The sequence below is a fragment of the Tribolium castaneum genome, chromosome 2, assembly GCF_031307605.1.
Source record: "Tribolium castaneum strain GA2 chromosome 2, icTriCast1.1, whole genome shotgun sequence".
Classification (NCBI taxonomy): domain Eukaryota; kingdom Metazoa; phylum Arthropoda; class Insecta; order Coleoptera; family Tenebrionidae; genus Tribolium; species Tribolium castaneum.
Window position 1 is genome coordinate 25,879,030 of NC_087395.1, and position 23,186 is coordinate 25,902,215.

General features: G+C 35.6%; 1 protein-coding gene across 2 annotated transcripts in view; it reads left to right on the top strand.

Annotated features, from left to right (window-relative positions):
• LOC100142269 (zinc finger protein OZF) overlaps positions 1–23,186 on the top strand; it is a 72,510-nt gene that overhangs the window by 18,478 nt on the left and 30,846 nt on the right. Inside the window, exons 2-6 of one of the 2 annotated variants that reach the window (XM_015983806.2) lie at positions 7,607–7,889; positions 9,657–9,905; positions 9,962–10,131; positions 13,255–13,420; positions 16,605–16,747. In XM_015983806.2, the coding sequence (XP_015839292.1) occupies positions 7,607–7,889; positions 9,657–9,905; positions 9,962–10,131; positions 13,255–13,420; positions 16,605–16,633 (897 nt within the window). In that variant the 3' untranslated portion in view covers positions 16,634–16,747. Of the gene's footprint in view, positions 1–7,606; positions 7,890–9,656; positions 9,906–9,961; positions 10,132–13,254; positions 13,421–16,604; positions 16,748–23,186 lie in introns of those variants that run through there. The other variant, XM_001812593.4, reaches the window with a different exon arrangement.

Consider the following 23,186-nt stretch of genomic DNA (forward strand, 5'->3'; position numbering starts at 1 on the left):
TCGCTTTCTAGGCAAAGTCAAGGCTGTTGCACTGGTGTTTTGACACCTTGCTAGTGCACTATCCCAACACTTGTCGAATTAATAGCAGTAATCAGTGTTCATGGTGCGTTAGTGCCCACCACCCCATAGACCACGGTCAGTTGAGCATGACCTGGTCCTACGCTCACCCGGCCATGTAAACGCCGGCCAACCAAAGTGTAACACTCGAATTTTTTCTTCTAACAAGCTGTTTTGCATCCGTACCATATGGGACTATAAATTTACCAGCGCTATCGCGCCTTCTCACATAACTCTCCATGTGACATATGATCAATTAAAAGTAATAGATTACAGATAAACCGTTTTTAATTGGTCGTTTGATAAAAAACGCCAGTCTCGATGTATTAATAAAGCCATAACAAGGTGTCACGACATGTCTTTCCACTTGGACATAAATCATTCAACAATAGAAATATGGAATCGGTTGTTGCGCTTTGATTGAACGAAAAGAGAAAAACGTCGCTTTGCTCACGAACAATCGTGGTTCGCGTGTTCTCCAACCTCTCAACACGATACACAGGCACGTGCAACAACACTACTGTTACTTTAAATCGTTATATTACCGCAAGAAACATACGGCAAATAACTATAATTCGTCCACGACGGCGAAAAAACCAAACACGAGAGGAACATAATTGGAGGCTAATTCCAACATCGATGAATTTCTAATTAACAACAAGAACAAGAAAAAATAATACAACAGTGCGTAGCTTGACTTTGCGTTGAAATCACCGAGGAAAAATCGCAGCAATGCCCATATTTGTCAACTAGGTGAACGCATTATTATGCAGAATATTGCGACCGACAAAACTGCTTTTTTGACAGCCGGAAACTGGGTTAGAGCGTTATTAAAACGATTAATAAATGAGCCGGAGATGTCGCTCGAAAGGAATTTGAATGAATTAGCCTAGTTACGGTACTATATTTTTTATTAATTCCTGCTAAAAGTGTAAACGTGTTTGGACCAATATCGCACCAATGGAATGCAACCGAAGCGAGAGTTAATGGAAATAAATTGTAAGCTCCTGAAAATTCGCTTATCTAAAGTAATTTGCGATTTGAAAGTCATAAACTTGTTCGAAAGTTTTGGTTTAGTTTTTGGAGACGAAATAAATCACAAATGTTTGGTTAAAGTGGCGAGAAATGTCGCCGTTTGAAAAATAGGTGGTGATTTCAACGCTAAATCAAGCTGCAATCGTAGTTTTAAATATTGCTAAAATGAATCCAAAATTATTAAAAAAGTTGCAAAAAGTGAAAATTAATGCTGCTTTTAACGCTAAATCAGGCTTTACTGTTTTAATTATGATTGAAAAATAGTGATTTTAATGCTACATCACGCTACTTACTGTTTTAAACACACTAGAACTAAATCGTAATTCGATTAAAAGTGACTTTGCCGAAATATATTCGAAATAGAAATTATAAATGACATTGTGAATTAATTTAAAAGAGTATTAAGATTATATAATTGGTGATTTTAATGCCAAATAAAGTCAGATACACTAATTACAGTTTCCTGAAATAAATCACAAATCTTTTGTTGAAGCAACGAAAAGTGTCGGTATTTAAAAAACAAGTTGTGATTTCAATGGTCGGTCTACAGAGCCATTTGAGACATGAGTTACAGTTTCAGATATTGCTAAAAAATATGGTATTTTTATCGCTACTTTAAGCAACTTTTGTTGCAAGTGTGATTGCAAATGATTAAAGAAGTATCAAAACCTGAAAAATAATAGTGATTTCAACGCTAACCAAGCACAGTTTCAACCATTTTTTGCAAGACGTGCTAAAAATTCAAAAGTAGATGGTGATTTTAACGCTAAATCAAGACCAGAAACATACATAAATACAATAAATTTCAGACAAGTACTTACTCTAAAATCATTTTTATTGAACCTGAAAACATTGGGTTGAAAAATACAAGTACAAAATTTACAAACAACCACTGGCAGAAAATTTGAGGTATTAATATAAAAAGGTAAAAATAGCAAAAAAATACAGTGATTTCAATTTTTAAAACAAAAAAGCACAGAATCATGTGAATTGTTGGTGATTTCAACGCTGGGTCAATTTTTTAAAAAACATGTTTATCTCAAAATATTGACAAAAATGGCTTTGAAATTGAAAAAGCTAAGTAGTGACTTGAAGCCAAGTTGTGTTTTTCCAAGTCCGTCCCTGTCGGGCCGGTATTTTGAACGGAAACGGCCTACGAGCGCATAAATCAACGTGAAACCGTACATAGAAGCTGCAAGAGTTCGCTGTCAATTTGTTAATATACTCGGAGATTCATACTGGTTGTTACATGTTTATTAATAGGTTTTGTGATTTTTTTTCGGCTGATTACAACCGCGATAAAAGTTACTTAAGATAGATAAATTATTGTTTACTCCAAGCGAGACGCTTTTATACAGGAACGTAATCAAATGGAAATTAAGTTTATAGCCTGATCGACCGCAACACATTATCATTACGAGGAGCTTTATCGCAAATGTGTAATGCTGGCAGCAACATTAACGTTTATTGATTTTCATTCATTACAAGCGCTCGCATTTTTAATTACGATTTTATGAGGGAAATATCCCGCGTCAGAGTGAGTTATTTAAGCGCGATGGCAAAATATTGACGGCTTTTTCTCCAACATATGGCGCCGAGCCACATAAATCTTTTTTTCTAGGATGTCACCGTTCAAGTGCAGAAATTATTTAAGAGCTTATTATGCTAATCCAGGCTGCGTGTCTCACTAGTATAAATCTTGCCGCATTTTTTCATGAAAAAACCTAAATCATCACTCGATACTTTCGATCGGTCGATTTTTCTGGGTGTGAAAAGGCGACCTTTCTAATGCACTTTCTATATCACCGATTTGTTTGTTTGTGATACGGTCCTGAGCATTCCCTACTGCGGTAGCTCATACCGCGAATGGCTTCGGGCATGTTCCGAGCAACCACACCCAACCCATGATTATTATAAAATAAAACTGAACAAAAACCGCTACATATCGCAGAACAGAGAGGAGGCTAGCCGTTGCCTCGAGGGACACGCCATATCTTCCAGGATGCGTGCTCTCTCCTGCTACCGCTCATTCTTTCACGCACGGACAAAATCGACACGAAAATAGACAATGACTAGCAACAGGTGCCCACAAATTGTATTACTGCACTCCAAACGGCATGTGGCTTGCTCTAGCGTCGAACTCTCCAACGATTTCGGCGCGGAAAACTCGGCGCGTGGCCTAGCGTTGAAGTCACCACGGACTTTTATGATACGACATGAAATTAAAAAGTGAAAAACTCACAAAAAATATTCACCTTGATTAACTGATGAAAAAACGGAAAAAGTTAAAATATTTATTACTTTGTAGTAATTGATCTTTTGCTTTTTTCGGTTTTTCAGTCTTTAAAGCTTTAGGTATTATTTTTTAAATATTATTTAGAATGCATACTTTTCTTTTCATTTATTCTTGTTGTGTTTTTTCTCTTGGTATTTATTGGTTTTAGTTATACTTTGTTTTGTTTTTGAGTTAGATTAAGGGGAACAGTTTTAGCTAGACTTCGTCTCCTCACATTTTGTCAGCAATAATTTTTATGCTTTGGGTACTGAAGCTTGTGTCTTGGTCTAGCGTTGAAGTCTCTCCGATTTCGGCGTAGTTCCCGGTATTTGAAATTCAAATTGGCAAATGCGCGCCATACGTCTTCATTATGCGTCTGAAAAATGTGAAAAATGACGAAGACGAAAAAATGAGTCTTGTCATCCCATTCCACGTCTAGTTAGTTACTTATGCACATATTTCAGAATCTCTGCTGGTTAGTTATAGTCAATCCGGCGTTCTGTATATCAAATATACAGTTTCGCAGCAGGAAGTTCGTTATTTGAAGAAGCAAAAATAGTTACGATATAATTGCAGTCGACTACCTGTCATAAACCCGTAAGGAAAAAAACAACAAGTGCTGCTGCTGCTGCTGTGTAGCAGAGATATTCGGTCAATTTTGCCGCACAAGGGAAATTATCGGCGTCTTGTCCGCTCCTGCTATAATGAATGGAGAGGAGATGTAGATAGGATCGAGAGATTTTTTGTCCGGTATAATAGAGAAAGGTTGGTATGCTACGGTCAGCTACCGCTACGTGATACAGATTTGAGTGCGCGAGTCTCTAAGCAATTAATCTACATTCTTACACCTGTAATTTACACCTCCGGAGGTCACGCTGCTACCGACACAAAAGGGCTCGCTTACACACGAAACTAATCTTCACCGATTTTTGACAAATTCATCCTCAACATTTCCGTTGCACTAATTTGGGATTTCGATGCTAGATCAAGTGATGGAACGTTTTATTTTTCAGTTTCGGAAAAAAAATATTTTTTGCACAAGTATTAAATTTGAAGCGTTGTTTGTTGTACATATTGTTGTATATACGTTTTTTTCCAGTAATCAAAATCGTTTTTGAAAGTTTTGTTTTTAATTTTAATGTAAGATTAAGCTACATCTTAATTCACGGACCAACTGAAAGCGTGTTTCTGTGCTAGTTGGTGAAATCTTTACAGTAAATAAACAAGCTGGCTAAACTAGATTCAGCTGTTTCTACTATTTTTTTTTTGTTTGATTAAACCTATTTCAATTTTTGCCAAAATATACTCTAAGTTAAATTTTTTCACCAATGTAAACATATCTAGATTAACTGAAGTCCGGTTTTGCCAAATGAAAGAAAAAAAATTAGTATACTTTTGGTGATTTCAATGCTCAACTACAATCTACAATTTTCGATAACTGAGAGTTTTTAACTAGTGTTGGTTATTTTTTTCATGATTTTAATGCTAAACTAGTCATCTCAGTAACTGAAAACAAAAATTTCAGTTTTGGAGATTTCAATGCTAGACGATTCTGCATAATTTTGGTAATAAAAACTGTCTTTCAATTTTGTAGTGTTTGCTTAAACCGTTGTGATTTCAATGCTGGGCCACGCATTAAAACTTTCAGAAGCTGAAAACTTATTACAAAGCTAAAGATTCTAATTAATCATAGTAGATTAGGTAACAAACAATTGTAGCTAAATGTGTGTTTCGGTCGCTATCACACATAAAATTCAAAAACCATTTTTTTTTTAATTTGAAATAAACTATGTAATGTTAAACAACTAGTTTCAGTTATTGCTGAATATCTAAAAAAAATTAGAATTTTGATACACTACTACCGATTTCATAAACATATTTCTGGTGATTTTAACAACATATTTTTGGTGATTTTAACGTTAGATGATAATTGATATTCACAATATCGGTCCCAGTTTTACAATGTTTGGAAATTTTAACGTCTTATTGTAACCGAAATTATCGGTTTTGTCCAAAAAAACAAAAATTAAAGTTTATTACATGAGAACATTTCAGTTTTTGTTAACTTTTTACAAAAAGTCATGTTTTACTAACAACAAGCCATAATTTCGCTTCCAATAATTTTCAGGAACTGAAAATCTGTATTAAATTTTGTCAAACTTGCAGTAACTGAAATGCTGTTCCAGCTTTTATTGAATAATTAATAATAGTTGCTGAAACCGTTCAGTGTTCGGAGACTTGAACGGTAGAGCAGGCGACATTTCAGTGTAATAAGTGTTAAAAACAGTCGTTTGTGTGTGTTCAGCACCCCGGTATCTCGATCTTTCTTTAGCCAGCATCGGATCTGTGGACCGAAATCGTTTTGAATGACAACACACTGTATATCCCTCGATTGTGGTTCGCCGCTGATACAATTTAAATCCCGTATTCCATTATTCAGCGCATTATGCTGTCGCAGGACATCACAGTCTGCAGTCCGTCCTGTTAACGGCCTTGATTTATTCGAATTCGGCATTTCTGCATTGTCTGCCCTACCTCTCTCCATCCATAATGGTCTCGCTTCCCAGACTCGCATCACAAAAGGGCGACTTAATCGTAATTAGCCAGAGAGATACCTGGACGATACAGGTGCACACTTGTGTGTGAAAAGAGACAGTGGATGAGTGTGTTTTATGACGTGACAACGAAATCATAATAAAAGGACAGGATATTACCTGTGATGCGAGATCATTAAAAAACCGTCTGGAATCTGGATTGGACGATCGCTGTCTTTGTTCCTGCTCACTCTATTACCGTATTGTCCGTCTCTGTCTCTGATGCACCTGTGGCGCCCGATGGTTTATTACAGTGGCGATAATTGACCTTCTGTTCTTATCAAAACTTTTACACGTGATTTATTCTCTATTGCCATCTGTGGCGTATGAGGGGCGGACGCTAGACCACATAATTAAGATAAAAAACCGAAAAGTGGATTGGGTGCCAAAGGAAATGGCCTCATTAAGAAATAAATCACTGCAAGCTGGCTATATTGCAAAAATCCTGAAAGTTGTGGTTTTTCTCCTGAAACAATGCGTTCTATCGCATCATTAAAGTCTCCGACCGAAAGACGAATTATTGGTCAATCCTTGGACATCCTTTTGTTTGGGGCCCATGCAGGACCGTCGCAGGACATCTCAACACGGCCTTTATGTGCTATGCCGCCATTGTCTCACTAATACATACTTGCATGCGTTTATACAGGACCCGCTTCTTTTCAACTTGCCGCCACCGCTTATCTACAATTGCTACTGTTTATCCGCGCTCGTCTTTTTTCGCGCATTATCTTACATCTCGGTCTTTTGCCCGCAAAAGACAACAGATAAAAAGCGACGCTTATTGAAACGGCCGACCAATTGATGAGCTTTTTCACAAAGGACGCCACCAGGAAATTCTACTCGTAAAACGAAATTTTATCTCAACACAATAACCACACATTTCGATTTTCGAAGAGCTGGAGCTTGTTTTTGCGTTCAAATCACCTGGATTTGGTCGATTTAGAAAGAAACACATCTTTAAAAAATATATTTGCATTTTTAAACATGTTTTCAGTTACAGAACAGATTTTTTGGTAAATGTTGTAGTTTACTTTAGCATTGAAATCACTTCATGCAACTTAATTTTTTCGTTTGAAAATTTACGGATGAAATCTATTTATTTTCGTTCTTATCTCTCAGACTCATTTTCAGGTGCGGAAATCAACACTTTCTGTAATTTAACTAAAATTGATTTTTTTATATGCTGTTTGGTTTAGCGTTAAAGTCGCCACTGTTTTTTATCACAAAAACTGAAATTTAGTTTCGGCTACTGAAAATAGTGAGATATTTGTATACTACTACTAGTTGTTTTTGGTTAATTCTGAAATTAAAAGTTGTTATCGAAAATCTTTCTTTACTTTAAAAAAATTTGAACAGCTTATTAATTATGAAACGCAATTTCAATTAAGTAACTACCTATACTGAAAATATGTAGCTATATACCTCATCATCTCGCACTGAAATTTTTTACAAAAACGATTTTGCTTAGTCTAGCGTTGAAATCACCGCTCGTTATTTGGTTTTCTTTGTTAATTCAGAAAATCAGTTACTGAAAGTAAGGTATGTAGCTTAGACTATCGTTGAAATCACCAAAAAAAGTCAAATTTGCTCAGGTTTAAACCCTGCCAGCCCTAAATCACCAATTATTTTTATGTATTTTTTGCAGATTCGGCACCGTTTCGGATGCTACGACGAAATCTCCGGAAGTGGCTCCCGGAGGGTGCGCCACTGCAACTGGGTCCGGTTCGTGAGGGTGGCCAGTTCCTTCAATCCGGCGGTTAATTTCGTCGCAACGAAGGTTAGGGGTGAACCGGTTTACGAAGCGGTTAAACCGATTTCGCCCGATACGGAATTACTGGTGTATTATTTACCGGAAAGGCCGGAAGAACTGTTTTTTGTGAGGATGAGGGCGTCGCTCTACCGCCAAACGATGGACTCGATCCTTGAAGGTACAGCGATATTGATTTAATTAAAATGAATCGCTCCTGGTGCTCGTAATTATTTCAAAATTTCGTCTTGGAGCTTTTTTCAGCGACTATTGTTCCCCGTTAACGACTGCGATGTTTGGGATTCATGAAGGCATCATCAACCGCATGCTTGCTATGAAACAATAGCTACTTGTCGAAATTTATGGCCCCTTTTGCGCACGTTAACATTTTGATTGCTTGAATTGCAAAAAATCGCCGACTCGATAAATCTAATTATCGCGTTGGTCGCCTTATCCGGATTTTTCCGTAATTCGGTTTTAATTGCCCGTTGTGACGGCTTATTTGATAAATTACACGCGTGGATAATTAAGAAAAACAATTTTTGGACGAAATTAATTTGGGAAATAAAACCAACACACAGAGGCCGGATAATTAATGTTAGCTATGCGTGATTACAATACGGCCACAAAAAACGAGCCTAGTTTGAACAGGATGGTCATTCGATACGGTGTCGAGATGGCCATTAATCCAACACAAGTCTGTTTGTTTTCGTGGTGAGTTATGAAGGTTGGAATTTCGAATTATTATACTCATATTGTGAGATAAAGACGTATCGGGAAAAGAGGGGCTTTTTATGAGCCGATAGGAAAGCTGAACTGAGACTACGTGAGAATGTCTTAAACAATCCCAAGACGGAGAGTTATCTCAGACGCGCGTCTGCATCTACCATAAATTACGCGTTTTTACAGGCGGCGGGGCTACGGCCCAATTTTGACCAAAATTGGACGCAAACATTCCGATTTTTGACGAAACGCATTACACGCAAAAAACTTTTTCAGGACGTGTGATTACCTGGCGTGGTCTAGCATTGAAATCACCACTTATTTATATTTTTTCCATAGATATTACCACTTGTTTTTATTGATTTAAAGCTAAAACAGTTACTGAAATCATGTCGCCTAATGTAGCATTGAAATCTCCGCTCATATTTTCCGTTTCTCATTATAAAGCTGGAAAATTGAAAAGATGTTTTCAACAACTTATTGAAATTATGTGGCTTAATTCAGTGTTCAGACCCGAATCAGGTTAATTTCAGTTTAACCTAGCGTAAAAATTACTTTTTTTTAATGTAAACGCGATCAAAAAACGCGCTAAATAGATTTTTAGTTTTTGAAAATAGGTAAATAAAACTGAAATGATCAGTAAGTGAAAAGAGGTAGTTTTACCTAGCGTTGAAATCACTATGTGCTTTTCGTTTCTTTTTGCACTGAAACGCGTCTCAACTGAAATTTTTATTTATTTCTCTTATGAAATGATTTCGCTTAGTTTAGCGTTGAAATCACCATATATTATTCTCTATTTTGATAATCTAAAACAACTGAAACACTATTTTGTCGACTGAAACGATGTTTCGTTCTTTAACATTGAAATCACAATTGTTTTTTTACTTTTTTGTCAACATCTAAGAAAACTGAAACGCATTTTCAGCTACTTATTGCGTATATGTAGCTCAGTCTAGCGTTGAAATCACCACATTTTGTTGGCTTTTTTACAAGTTTAGCAGATTTTACTTAAGCAGGTCAATTTTGGCTTAATCTGACGTTAAAATCACTACTTTTTTAAATGTAAACATATTTACGAACTTTTTTTTCAGTAGTTGAAAAGATGTAGCTTTGTCGAGCGTTGAAATCACTATTTGTTTTTTATTTTTTTGTAGTTTTTTTTTAATTTTTGTTTGAATACAGTATTAACAAAGCTGAAATTGATTGGAATTCCTGTTTTTTTCAGACTCTCCCCTCGACCTCTCCATGTCCCTCCTCTCTCGGGCCTTGAGTGGCTCTCCCCCCTCTGCTGAAGACGAGCGAAAATCGGTTTCAGGAGACAGTTCAGCGGCCAGCTCGCAGGGCGACCTCCCTGAAGCCACCGTCCCCACCCCCAGAGCACGGCCCCGCGAACGCACTTTACTCCCTTGTGGAGTATGCAACAAAGCCTTCGACCGCCCTTCCCTCCTCAAAAGACACATGCGGACGCACACCGGTAACTTACTGATTCAGTGCGGAAAAAGCAACTTTCCGACCTGTTGTATTTTGCAGGCGAGAAACCGCACGTGTGTATGGTGTGCGGAAAAGGCTTCAGCACCTCCTCCTCCCTCAACACACATCGACGCATCCACAGCGGGGAAAAACCCCACCAGTGTCCCGTGTGTCTTAAGCGATTCACAGCCTCCTCCAATTTATACTACCACCGAATGACGCACATCAAAGTAAGTCTAATCTCGTGTGTTAAAAGCTCTCGAGCTGATTAAATATGACGTCTATATGTTATAATCCGGGGCTCTCGTGTACCTGCTTGTCATTTTTGACAAATGCGCGCGGATTGCCTTTTTTACGACAATAGATACCCTTTTCAACGGACAATGATGTCTCTTCTCCTTATGGAAACAAGCCTTCCCATATGCTTTCTAACCGACGACGGTAAAAAAATAAATTATTGTAATTATGATGTAACGGATGGCATATGGTGCTTGATCGGACGCAATTCTCGTACTTGACGGGGATTTAAGGGCAAGGAAGCACCTGCTGTCTAAGAAAGCAACAAAATGGGTGGCTTATGGCTCAAGGACCAAGAAAATTAAACAAAAACACATGATGTGAGGAGTATTTTTGAGCTGTCCAGCGTGCGAATTTTAAAATAAAGCATATACAGGGTGTTGCAGTGGTTGGTAAAGTCCACTTTCGACCTCTATATAATTGAAAATTAAGTATTTTTTTACAATAGGCGTAGATACCAACTCTTTACCTACATCTTTTTCAAATATACAAGGGTGTTTCAGGAATGAAAAAATATAGCTATATATAAAACACTATCTAAAATGCTCTACGATGAGTAGTTATTTTACTTGAAAAATCAAATCTTTACGTTATGAATTCCTCAAAAATCGTAAAAACGGTCAAATAACTTTAAAAAATGTTGTTTGTACAAATAATCACGATACGACTAGTTAAAATGTTCTACGACAAGAAGTTGAAATATTGAGTTATATTTTTTTTATTATTATTTTTTATCATTTATGTTCGTCTAAAATGTTGTCAAAAATTATAAAAAATGTCAATTAACTTGGATCACCTACTAGGTAAAATGTTCTACGATGAATAGTTTTTGAAATATAGAGTCATAAAGCCTATAAATTCTTTTATTTTTGATTTTCTTAAAAATCATAGAAACGGTCAATTAACTTTAGGTAAATTAAAATTTTTTATACGTAAAATTACGCACAGCATAATATGCGACAAGTTAAAGTGCTCTACGACGAGTAGTTGCCAAAATATTGAGTCTTAAATGCTTGTTTTTTTTAACAAATTCTTATTATTTGTGATTTCCTTAATAATGATAAAACTCCACAAGTAATTTTGAGTAAAAATGGAATTTCTATACGTAAGGTCATGCGCAGAACTCGATGCGACTAGTTAAAGTGTTCTAGGACGAGCATTTCTTGAGATATTGACTTTAAAAAGGTTAGTTTATCTAATTCAAGTTTCCGTAGATAAAATCACGCACAGAAATTTACGCGACTAGTTAAAGTGTTCTACGCTGAGTAGTTTTTGATATATAGAGTTTTAAATGCTACTTAAAGAAAATAAAACGCAATTTTGTCTAAAAACTTTTATTATTTTTTGGACTCTACAAAAATTCTTAATTCGGAGTGAACTCAAATTTTTGTTACGTAAAATCACACACAGAACACGATATGACTAGTTAAAATGCTCTACGACGAGTACTTTTCGAGAAATTGTCTTTAAAACGCCATTTCATCTTAAGAAAATTTTATTATTAGTGAATCTCTCAATAAATCATATAAATGGGCACACCCAGAAAGCAATACGCATACTTAAAATGCTCTACCACAAGTAATTTTTGCGATATTGTGATTAAAAGTGTACTTGGTCTGAAAAAATTACACTATTTGTGAATTTCTCAAAAATTTAAAAAACGGTCAATTAACTTTAGCGAATTTTACGTTTCCATACGTAAAATCGTGCATAGAACTCAATGCGACTAGTTAGAATGTTCTACGAGGTCGAATTTTTGAAATATTGGGCACTTTTGAGCGTTTTTTCTATCGAAAAAATTATTTATTTATAAAATTTCTCAGAAATTAGTTAACTTCGGGTAATTTAGATTTTCCGTACGTAAAATCACTTAAAATCAGTTAAAATGCTCTGCGACGAGTAGTTTTTAAATTATTGAGTTTAAAACGCTATTTTCTCTGAATGAAACATCTCACAAAATATCAATATGGTCAATTAATTTTAGGTAAAATTGAGTTTTTCTTACGTAAAATCACGCACCGATCACAATGCCATTATTTAAAATGCTCAACAACGAGTAGTAGTTTTTGAGAGATTAAGTTTAAAAATGTATTTTGTCTGAGAAAATTTCCTATATTTTGTGATTTTTCAAAAATCACTACTTTGGGTAAAATAATGTATAATATACTAAGAAAGTGGTTAAAATGCTCTACGACGTATGATTTCGACATATTGGACAATTTTGGCTTTAAGATGCAATTTTTACGAAAAAATCCATTATTTACGAATTCTTCAAAAATCACAAGATCGGTCCGCTAATTTTGGGTAAAATACGACTAGGTAGTTAAAATGCTCTACGATATATTGCTTTTGTGTAAAAAATGTCTCGATTCTGGCGCAGATGCGGCCGCAAGCGGCTCTTTTCCAGCCACCAAGTCATATTGATCGATAAAAGCGATAGCCAAGGAACCGGATGTCTTAGGTCTTTGCGTGCTGGCAGATGTTACCGGGAGCGTAGTATTTGTTTCGTTCCCACCGCAACCCTCTTGATTTAACGATCCTTATTCTTTTATTATGGACATTAATTGAAGCATTCGTTGATTTAAGCCCTCGCAAAGTTTAAGTGTCCCCGCAATTAAATCGCAATTTCTCGGAAAACATTGATTTGTGATCGGTTCAGACAAAGGCTGCGGAGGAAAACTCAAGGCTGCCCCTTTGACATAAGTCGCCCAGGCGCCGAACCAGAACCGTCTTCGAGGAGGTTCCCACGAGGTTCAAGCAGCGTTGCGACTCTACTGCCCCATATAATCACAATTCAGCTAATTAAAACACTGTTTTAATGATTTATAACGAGAATTATGCTAATGCCGGAGCGAATTTATTTCTTAATTCAAAACCGGAGCCGAGATTTATTATCACTCGGATTTCTGCACGCAATACTTCTCTCCGGAGACACTACAAATCTTGTGCATCTATTTAAGTCGACTTTATAGTTCTTGTAGCCTGACAGTCGATTGACAACACTTTATCTGATGACTTGTACCTACACAGGTTTTTTTTTAATTAATTTGTTTCAGGATAAACCGCACAAATGCAATCTCTGCTCCAAGTCCTTTCCGACTCCGGGCGATCTCAGGTCGCATATGTATGTCCATTCCGGGTCGTGGCCCTTCAAATGCCACATTTGTTCACGGGGTTTCTCCAAACACACGAATCTCAAAAATCATCTATTCCTACACACTGGTAAGTGCTAGTTACCGTACCTAGAAATACAGGCGCTCGAATTCAATAAATTAGACGTGACAGCGGCGATTAATTGTGTTTGTTGGAATATTAGAAACGTGCTCGACTGCCACAAGAATTAATAAATTATTGAGAGGTGAACGATAATTGCAAGTAATTGTTCTGTTGAAATCGGTGACTTTATGCCTTGTTTTTCCTTTCTGAATGCCACTTTTTACATCTCACACTTGCATATTTAAAATAAAGTATTATATTCTGAAATGAGCTTGATAGAAATCACCACAAGAATCGATTTCAGAAACGTGAAAAAAAGTAAAGAGGAAAAGTAAAAATAAAAATACAATGTCTTACGTCTTTCGTCTATTATTTTTACAGATTATTTTTTGTATTATTTCTGTACCCACTCTTCCCCAGATTTTTCTTAATGATTCTTTTTTGACTTTTTCTAGATTTGAAACTTGGACTTTACAATAGATTATTTTTTAATCTATCTTTGTTCTTTTAAATTCTTTTCTAGATGCATTACCGTTGTTTTCTAGGCTCCACTCAACACTTGTTTTACATTTTCTCTTTTAGATTTAACTCTGCATCTTGGTAAAGTTCTGTTATAGTTTCGTTTAGAATTTCTCCAGTGTCTTCCAGATTTTTAAATATAACAAAAAAACAACTTAAATAAAATATCCAAATACGTACGAGAACATAAACATTTTCTATTCTACGTTTTTTCAAAATTCTTTTCTAGTTTCTTTTAGAATTCTTATATCTAGATTATTTTTTAGCATTGTTTTTGTGCCTTTTTTTAAGATTCTTCTTTGACTTTTTTTGAGAGTAGTTTTTCTAGATCTGAAATTTGAACTTTTTGAAAGATTATTTTTCAAATCTATTTTTAGGTTTTTTCCTATAAATTCTTCTCTAGATGTTTTACCATTATTTTCTGGGCTCTGATTAACACTTGTTTTACATTTTTTCTACATTTTCTCTTTTAGATTTAACTCTGCATCTTGGCAGAGTTATAGTTTCGTTTAAAATTTCTCCAGTGTTTTCCAGATTTTTAAAAATAACAAAAAAAACAACTTAAATAAAATATCCAAATAGGTACGAGAACATAAACATTCTCCATTCTACGTTTTTTCAAAATTCTTCTCTAGTTTCTTTTAGAATTCTTATATCTAGATTATTTTTTAGCGTTGTTTTTGTGCTTTTTTTTCTCTAGATTTTTCCTAAGATTCTTCTTTTTTCGAGAGTAGTTTTTCTAGATCTGAAATTTGAAGTTTTTGAAAGATTATTTTCTAAATCTATTTTTAGGTTTTTTCTTATAAATTCTTCTCTAGATGTTTTATCATTATTTTCTGGGCTCTGCTTAACACTTGTTTTATATTTCTTCCACAGTTTTCAAATTCTCTATTAGATTGAACTCTTGCGTTTTTTCAAAATTATTTTATAGTTTTGGTTAGAATTTTTTCAGATTATTTTTTGGATTCGTTTCTGTATTCTGTTTGAAAGTCGTCTGGAGATCAGAATTCATTGAATTTAGATTTGAAAAAGTTTGATTTCTTATATTTTACTCACTTTTTCAACCTTTGCGAAAAGAGCTATTGTTGATCAATTTTTCAATGCTTACAAAAAGTTCGTTTAACTTGAAAACTGTTAAACACAAATAAATTAAATGCTCTCTCATTTAGTTAAATAAAAATTATTTAAAAATTTTGAGTTATATGTTTGAATTTCTGCAAATTTAACCTCAAGAATTTGGGGTTTATTACGTTTTTAGAGATTTGAAAACACAAAAGATCTTCCAAATAAACCAAAAAGGATCTCAAAATTTTTAAAAACGGCAAAGATATCGTTTTTTAAAGACTAAGCCTTAAATATTTCGAAAACAAGGGAAAGCTGGTAAAAAGTAAAAATGGCAAAAAAAAAATATTATGTGTCCAAGTTTTTTCGATTTTTTGGTTGGGCACTGGGCCACTTGTATAAAAATCTTGACACTGTAGTAACAAAGATTAATGATTCCGTAAACTGTTTACTCTCGATTGCGGGCTTAATTATGTGTAATTATAGATAATACGGATCAAGTTGGACAATAATTGATGAACGATCGTCCTAATGGCAATAAATAAAAACGCTAGCGACCGAAATTTAAATAATGATAGTTTAGTGTTTAAGTTGCAATTTATATTCACGTAGGTAAATTTCTCTATCGTAATAAATTGTGAATAATTTTTTTGTGAGTGGTTGTGATGATATTAATTGAACGGCTGTTGCTTAGTTGAACGGTAGCCGTAGCTGGGATAGCCTGTGGCCGTAGCCTGTGATTACCGCTCGCTATCGAACTACTGTCCGCGTGTAATTATACGTTGGGGATGCAATCTACCCGTCGCTCGCCCTCCTATCCAATCTCCTCGGCTTACTCCTTTTGTTTTCAGTATTTTGGCTACTTGAGCTGGATTTTAATTTACGTCTGAATACAAATTATAAGGTGCACGATGCACGCCCGATGAATCTTAACTGCCAGACAACGAGCTCAAATTAAACTTAATAGTCAATACGTGAACGCATCTACCTTTCTGAAATACAGCGTACTTTATCGGCACATTTGCCCAAGCTGACAACTTCTAGATTGAAGAATCAGCTAAACTAAGCTGTAATAAAATTTGGAAAAATGTTGAAAAAGATGGTTTTTGTTACATAATTTTAAGTAGAGTCTATATTTTGCATAAAGAATATTCTAACTTTAGAATAAATAAGAGAAAAAACAGGAACAGTACAAAAGAATTTACAGCGGTACCAAACATATGATGGTGAAAAAAAATAGGAAACAAAATTTTTTTCTCTTTTAATTAATGGTATGGACTTACAACCGATATCTAATTTATAAAACTAAAATGATCTTAAGGACATTTAAGTTAATTTTTGTTATTTTATCAAGTCTGAAAAACTGCCGGATAAAACAAAATATTTTCAACTATGTGCATGTAAAATGTTCCGTGAAGTCGATTGGCGTCAAGGAAACCAAAAATTGTCAGTTTTTTTTGGTTTTGAGTTTATGAAAACAAAAAATTGTAAACTGTAAAAAATTGGCCCTAACTTTATTATACAGTTTTGGAATTTTTAACTATGAAATAATACTTTGCCGCGTTGAAATGAGTTGTATGGACTGTGATTAATTCTTGGTTGTTTTTAGGCAAGCCGTCCGCAACTCGCAAGGGCTGACCAAATTCAAAATTACAAATTTGTTGTAAGTGATTTTAATTTAATTTAATATTGTTGTTTGTATAGACTTGTAAATACTATTTTTACACCGAAATAAAACTCGTTTTTTTCCCAGTCTATACGATTCATTTCACCCTTGCATTAAAAATCGAGCTTTCAGAAAATAATGATATATTAATACCCGAGAGTGCTACTAGTATGTAAAATAGCTTTATAATCTATATGGAGCGATGTATATTATTTTGCTCGCGGCTATAAACCGGCTCACTAGCCCGATAGAGCGCTTCAACTTGCAACACACTGTAAGGGGGCAAAAACTTGCTCGCTGTTCAGCGATTGTGGCAAAACTTTCGGATATTAGTGTGCCTACGCGGAGTGTGTCTATAATGATATATGCAGAGTATTAAGAATGCGCAGAGGCGGTAGCAAGATGGCGCAGTGCCCCCAGCACTCGCCTGATGATTATTGCCTCGTTTCCAGGCCCGCATTGCCCAAAAACTGACCAACTTTACAAAAAATTATAAAATCAACCACCAAATCAAGTGCGTCATGACAACACTTGTGACCAATGGGAATGCGACACGTCAATTTATCATTTCTTTTGAGGCGATAAGGGTATAACAAATAGTGTGCGACACTCGCCTGCGCTCGTGCACAAAATAGTAATGACGTAGAATTAGGGGAAAAGTGTTTTTACGTCAATTTATCATTTCTTTTGAGGAATTAAGGGTGTAACAAACAGTGTGCGACACTCGCCTGCGGCTCGTGCACAAAATAGTATTGACGTAGAATTTGGGGAAAAGTGTTTTTTGTGTGTGTGAAGGTTATGTGCGCTGGCAGGTTGAGTGAACCTCTCTCGTCAAGTTTTTGCCGGCAGCCCCCTTGGGGCAGGCCGTATATAATAATAAGCCATAGTCGTTGAAGATTGAATCGGCGCTATCTGAATGCGATCAGAAAACACTAAACACATACTAGCCGGTGCATGATGGACTGGTAATTAGAGTGTGCGCTTGTCACGCGTCTCTCTCCATCGTCATTCATTAAATGGAAGCTCGCACATTATAGGAAATTTACCAAAGAAAAGTGCCTCCGCCCTTTTGCCAGCCGTTGCAGAGCCGGATTTGGCACTCACATTTTATGTAACTTCGGAGCAAATTATGAAAAATTATGCCTCTCCTAAGTGGTTTTTCCATATCTAGAGGGTGAATCTACTAAAAGTATTATTACTGATCTCAAAAACAGTGGAATCACATTTTTGCCTTTGAAAAATTTGACGGAGGAAATTGTTGTTGGTTATTTAGGCAGGGATGTAAATAAGCTTTATATTTTTAGCGACGTTTCGATCTTGATTAAATCATCATCAGGCTCCAATATTCAAGCAAGATCCATCAATATTGAATAAAAAATCGTCTTTTCTGTGCAAAATTTTTGTCGCAAAACTCTTTCATGTGTTTTCTTGTGGTCGATATCTTCTTAGTCATACTAGTAAAAATCGCAGTGGTATGAAGTCCTTCTCAGCGGTACCGCTCTATAAATACTGGTTTATGGCGCCCATTGAATCTGCATTCCTCCATAACCGTGCTAAATAGGTGCACCTATAACGTGCCCTCTTTATCATCTCTCCGTCCTTGGGAATTTTTCCAAAACCTATGCAATAATTACGCGCTAATTACACCTGCTATGATTAATTATTAGAATCGCGGAAAAACTCTATTTATTGCAATTGTAATTTTGTTTTTATTATTTATCCTTGTGATCACTCATCAATGAACTGAGCGCGAATTCGTAACCAGTCACGCTGTTATGAACCCATTATTATTAGAAATCGAACATAGGCACACACGTGGCGATTGTTCCCGAACAACTCAAGGAATTTTATTATTAGATACGATTTATTGCGTGCACTATTGATAAATCACTGTAATTATCCGGTATCTAATTTCCGCGTGATTTATCGACACGTTTTGACGGAATTGCACGCTTCCGTATACGGGCGAAAAACGGGATTTATTGGCGCAGCGTTTCCGCACAAGGGACAAAAAGACAACATTTTCAACATCGTAATAAGGTTTTGAAGTTTTAAAAAATGCGGTCCCAGTTATGAGTGTGACATGATTTCCGTGGGCTCTTTGCGTCCATCAGCCCTTTAACGATGTCGCTGATTGATTGCTGTGTGTTGGCTACTTAGCATGCGGTTGTACACGTTATTAGCGGCTATCTCTCGGCATCAGCGCTCCGGTGGTCCCATCCTTCCCTATCGACGTCCATTCCTACTCTCCTATTTTCAATCTAATGGCAAATAATTGATCGCTTTTCTAATGAAACCACTACCGAACGAGATAATAAGTCCGGACGCCTCGGGCCGATAACGGACACTTATGGAATTCACTAATTATAAGCCGACTCCTCTATATCGAACAATAAACAAGTCACAATAGTCGGTAAGGCTTTGATACGGCGCCCCTACCGGGCACACCTGACTTCATTTCGGACAAACTTTGGAAATTCATCATTTATTAACCCATGCCTAGCAAACGTTCAATTTTAATTAAGTGAATGGCTCCCTATTGTAATAAATTCTTACAAAATCTGATTTGCTTTTCCTTGTTATGATGAGCGGATGAATATGTGCATAATAATGCGATCTGATAAAATACCTACTTTTACAAAAATGTATTAATTAATCGCAGTGAAAGGACGATTCCTACTAATTTTGCACAAGAGATGGAAAGCACGATAAGAAATGAACCAATTTCTGTGAATTCCAAAGTTTTTATTTCTGATTACGACGACGTGATATTCGGAAGTAAAATTACCGTTGGGGGCGCCACTGAACTAGGTCGAAAACAGTAACCACAAATGGCGGGAAAATGTTTATTCGGATATTTTGAGCGTTGTACAAATTTTGGGGCTTCACAATTATTGCATTGCCTATGCGGAATAATTATTGCATCTTTGATGCAAGAAACTTATGTTGACAAATGAGAGATGACGAGGAAAACACGAATAACGAATGACTGTTTGGTTCACTTTCTTTATTGGAAAATTATTACAAAGACATTGAAAAGCCTACCTTTTGGCATAATTTACGTTTAAATGTATCAGCAGTTGTTAATCTTTATTGTAGTTTTGTAGATTTACCGCAGCATTTCATGATTTTTTCAGTGGAAAATTTTAACCTAAAATTCATAACACTTCACTAATTTATTGGTTTCTTGAGCCAAACTTTGTGTTCGCTGTGATCCATTACTTATAATCTTTAATTAGACAACTGTTTGGTAACACTTTGTAATCAAAATTTAAATATTTTTCACTTTTTATCCACTTTCAAGTTTCAACAATAAACACTTTATACCACGAAAAACTACAGAACCAAAGTCAACGTTAGGATTTACCACCACGTACTTTTAAAGTAATTCTTTCTATTGTAAGTAATTAACACTATACACGCAAAATTGTGGAACAATTCATTAAATGTCAGTTAAATGTGGCATTACGAAAATTTCTTTACTGTTTTCGACATAGTTCAAAAGTCATCACCAGAGGGCGTCTAGTTAATTTTATTTCCGAATTATCGAATCTTACATGCTGATCAATCATTTTTGCAAAGAGTGCTTTGTTTTTGTTTTTGAACAAACTAGATTAGAGGTTTAATTAAATTTTAACCGACCTCGTATCTCTGGACACCCTGTATTTGTCGTTGTGGCTCGCTTTCCGACTTATTAAGTACACTTGTGTTTTTGTCGTGCTCAAAATGCGTTCCTTTAGGGCATTTGTCTGCGCTATTAGCAACACGCATCATTGTCAAGCGGTGGCACTCCTTCCTTCCACTTAATTTCCCTCGAATTAACAAAACTATAGTAAATTTTTGTGAATGAGTAGAAGCGGTCGTTAAGAATCGAACAAACGATGATCTTCCTACGAGTGCGGTACCGTAATGTGTCCATATCTTAGCAAATTTAGATCGGTCGCAATCAAATACCATAATATAATATTAATAAATGTAGCTGGTTCGATCTTTGCGGGCTTAATACGGCAAGTTGGCTGTAAAATCGAGCGGATGGGGCCGAATATGACTTAATAAACCCCCGATGTTATTTTTATTTTGCACATTTGACGGCCGATTGCGGCTTGCGCTGCGCTCGAAACGCACACACACACACACGATATTCTGCTCTCTTCGGCCGCCACTTGTCAACATCTCTGGACGATATTTGCATGATGGTGCAGTAAAATGCAAGATGCAGTCGACTCTACGCCGAACGACATTTTTATTAGCCACTAAATATAATGGCATTGGGATTGCAATGGATGTGTGCGACGGGAAGACACGCAACGGAGGCCCCGAGACATTTCTTCAACAAAACACAACACTTGTACCAGCGCTCTGTTGCCATCTATTTTACCACAACTGCCACAGAGCGGCTCACAAATAGCACATTTTGAACCTAATTTCATTTTCTTCAAAACCAAAATTTTACTAGGATCGTAAAAGTGCAACAGATCGTGTCAGAAATACCAGGTTTTCAATTAAATTGTTTTTTTTTAATTATAAAATATAAAAATATAATAACTTTGTTTTCTCAGCCAAACGCTTTTTTAGATCGGAAAGAGCACATCAAAATCTATAAGATAGAATCGGTTTTATTTGATTTTGAGACACTTTAAAAATTGACCGATTTCTAAGGGGGGGTGTTAACTTTTTTTAATTTTTTTTATTTTCTCATTAACGGCTAAACTATTCTAAAAAGTGGAACTATTTTGATTCATACCTATGCAAAATGATCCGGGGAATCAATTGGAATCAAAAAAAGCGCCAAATTCCCAATAGTTTATTAGTTATGAATTTTTGAGTATATGATCTAATTTTCGCTTTTATTTGCATTTTCTCGAAAACTATAAGTCGGACAACAATATTTTTTTTTGCAAATGATAGATCATTAAAAGGGCTTTCCAACGATACTACATTTCATGGGGTTATCTCGGATAGTTCCGGAGCTATTGCTCGAGAAATGTTCCGGGTACCCAAAATCGACAAAAACTGCGACGAAAATTGAAAAAATCAAATATCAAAAAATCGAACATATGGATTTTTTGTGGACTTTTAACAACTTTTGTGGGTTGTTAAGACATGTAGAAGTCCATAAAAATCTACTGGAGTGAGTTTAAAAAAAAAATTTTTTTCACCTCTTTGAAGGTAAGTGTATTACTCAGGAAATTTGAGCAAAAAAATTGAAAATTTTAAATTGCGTGAAAAATTAGTATAATAGAGAAAAAAAGCCGCTGAATCCAATGGAACAAACCGCACTGCTCTACGACTTTTAGTTTTCGAGTTATGAATTTTTTTAATGAATAAAATTTTTCACCAAGACAAATGGCTACCCTAAATTTAGGCAAAAAATATAATATGTAAAATGAGCCGTAGAATTCAATCGAACAAATCGCAATGCTCTACGACTTTTAGTTTTTTTTTTATGAATTTTTTTAGTGAAAAACTTTGATCGCCTCTGTAACCGGAACTGTTGCCCGGAGCGGCTCCGGGTTTGGTCGAAAAATTAGATAAAATTAAGCACTAAATTCGTTGCTCTAAGTCTTACAGTTTCCGAGAAAAACGCAAAAAAAGGTTTCCATTTTCACTTTTTTTCAATTTTCAACCGCCAATTACGACGAAACTATTAGAGTTATCGAGAAACGGAAAAATCGAGGACAACCGGAATAAAAAACTCTACAAAATGGCATAGGACTCAAGGCGATATCTCGCAAAAAAATTTTCAATTTTCAAACGCCGATTACGGCCAAACTAAAAGAGCTAGAAGAAAACGGTTTGTTCCATCGTAAAGAGCACATCAAAATCTATAAGATAGAATCGGTATTATTTGATTTTGAGACACTTTAAAAATTGACCGATAGTTTTTTGTCCGTAAATAACTCCAAAAATAAAGTTTAAAACTTATTTGTTTACCTATTAAGTACAGTCACAATCAAAAAGAATGACCCCTCCTCTATCAACTGGGCTGCATAGCCCAACTCCGACAATTTTTTTGGCTTTGTAAACTATCCAAACGTTCGCAATAACCGTATCATAACAAAAAGATTTATATCTGCGGTTTTAAGGGTCATTCTTTTTGATCGTGACTGTAGTAGGCCACTAAGTCAGACTCCGACCACCAAACACAGCTTTTCATTGGCTAGGAAGCGACTGAAGCGCCACGAAGAAACCCGAAGCCGTCCGAATACATAATTTGAGCGATTAAAAATAACAATTTTTATTTGGTGTCTTGTGGGAGTTTTGTTAAGATGTAATTTTGTGATTTTTCGTTTTTCTATTTAAAGAAAACTTGTTAAAAGTAAATCAAATCGAAGAACAAGATAAAAAGCGAGCAAACTTTTTCGAAAATCGTTTTTTTAATTTTGCAAATTTTGGTTTGATTGAACAAAAAAAGCCGAAACAATTGATTTTATGAAAAAATTTGTGTGTGTAGTGAGTTGTTTTTTGCATGAGAGACGGGCCCCCGAATCCGTTTCTCAATTTCCATAAATTAAGTAACCGAAA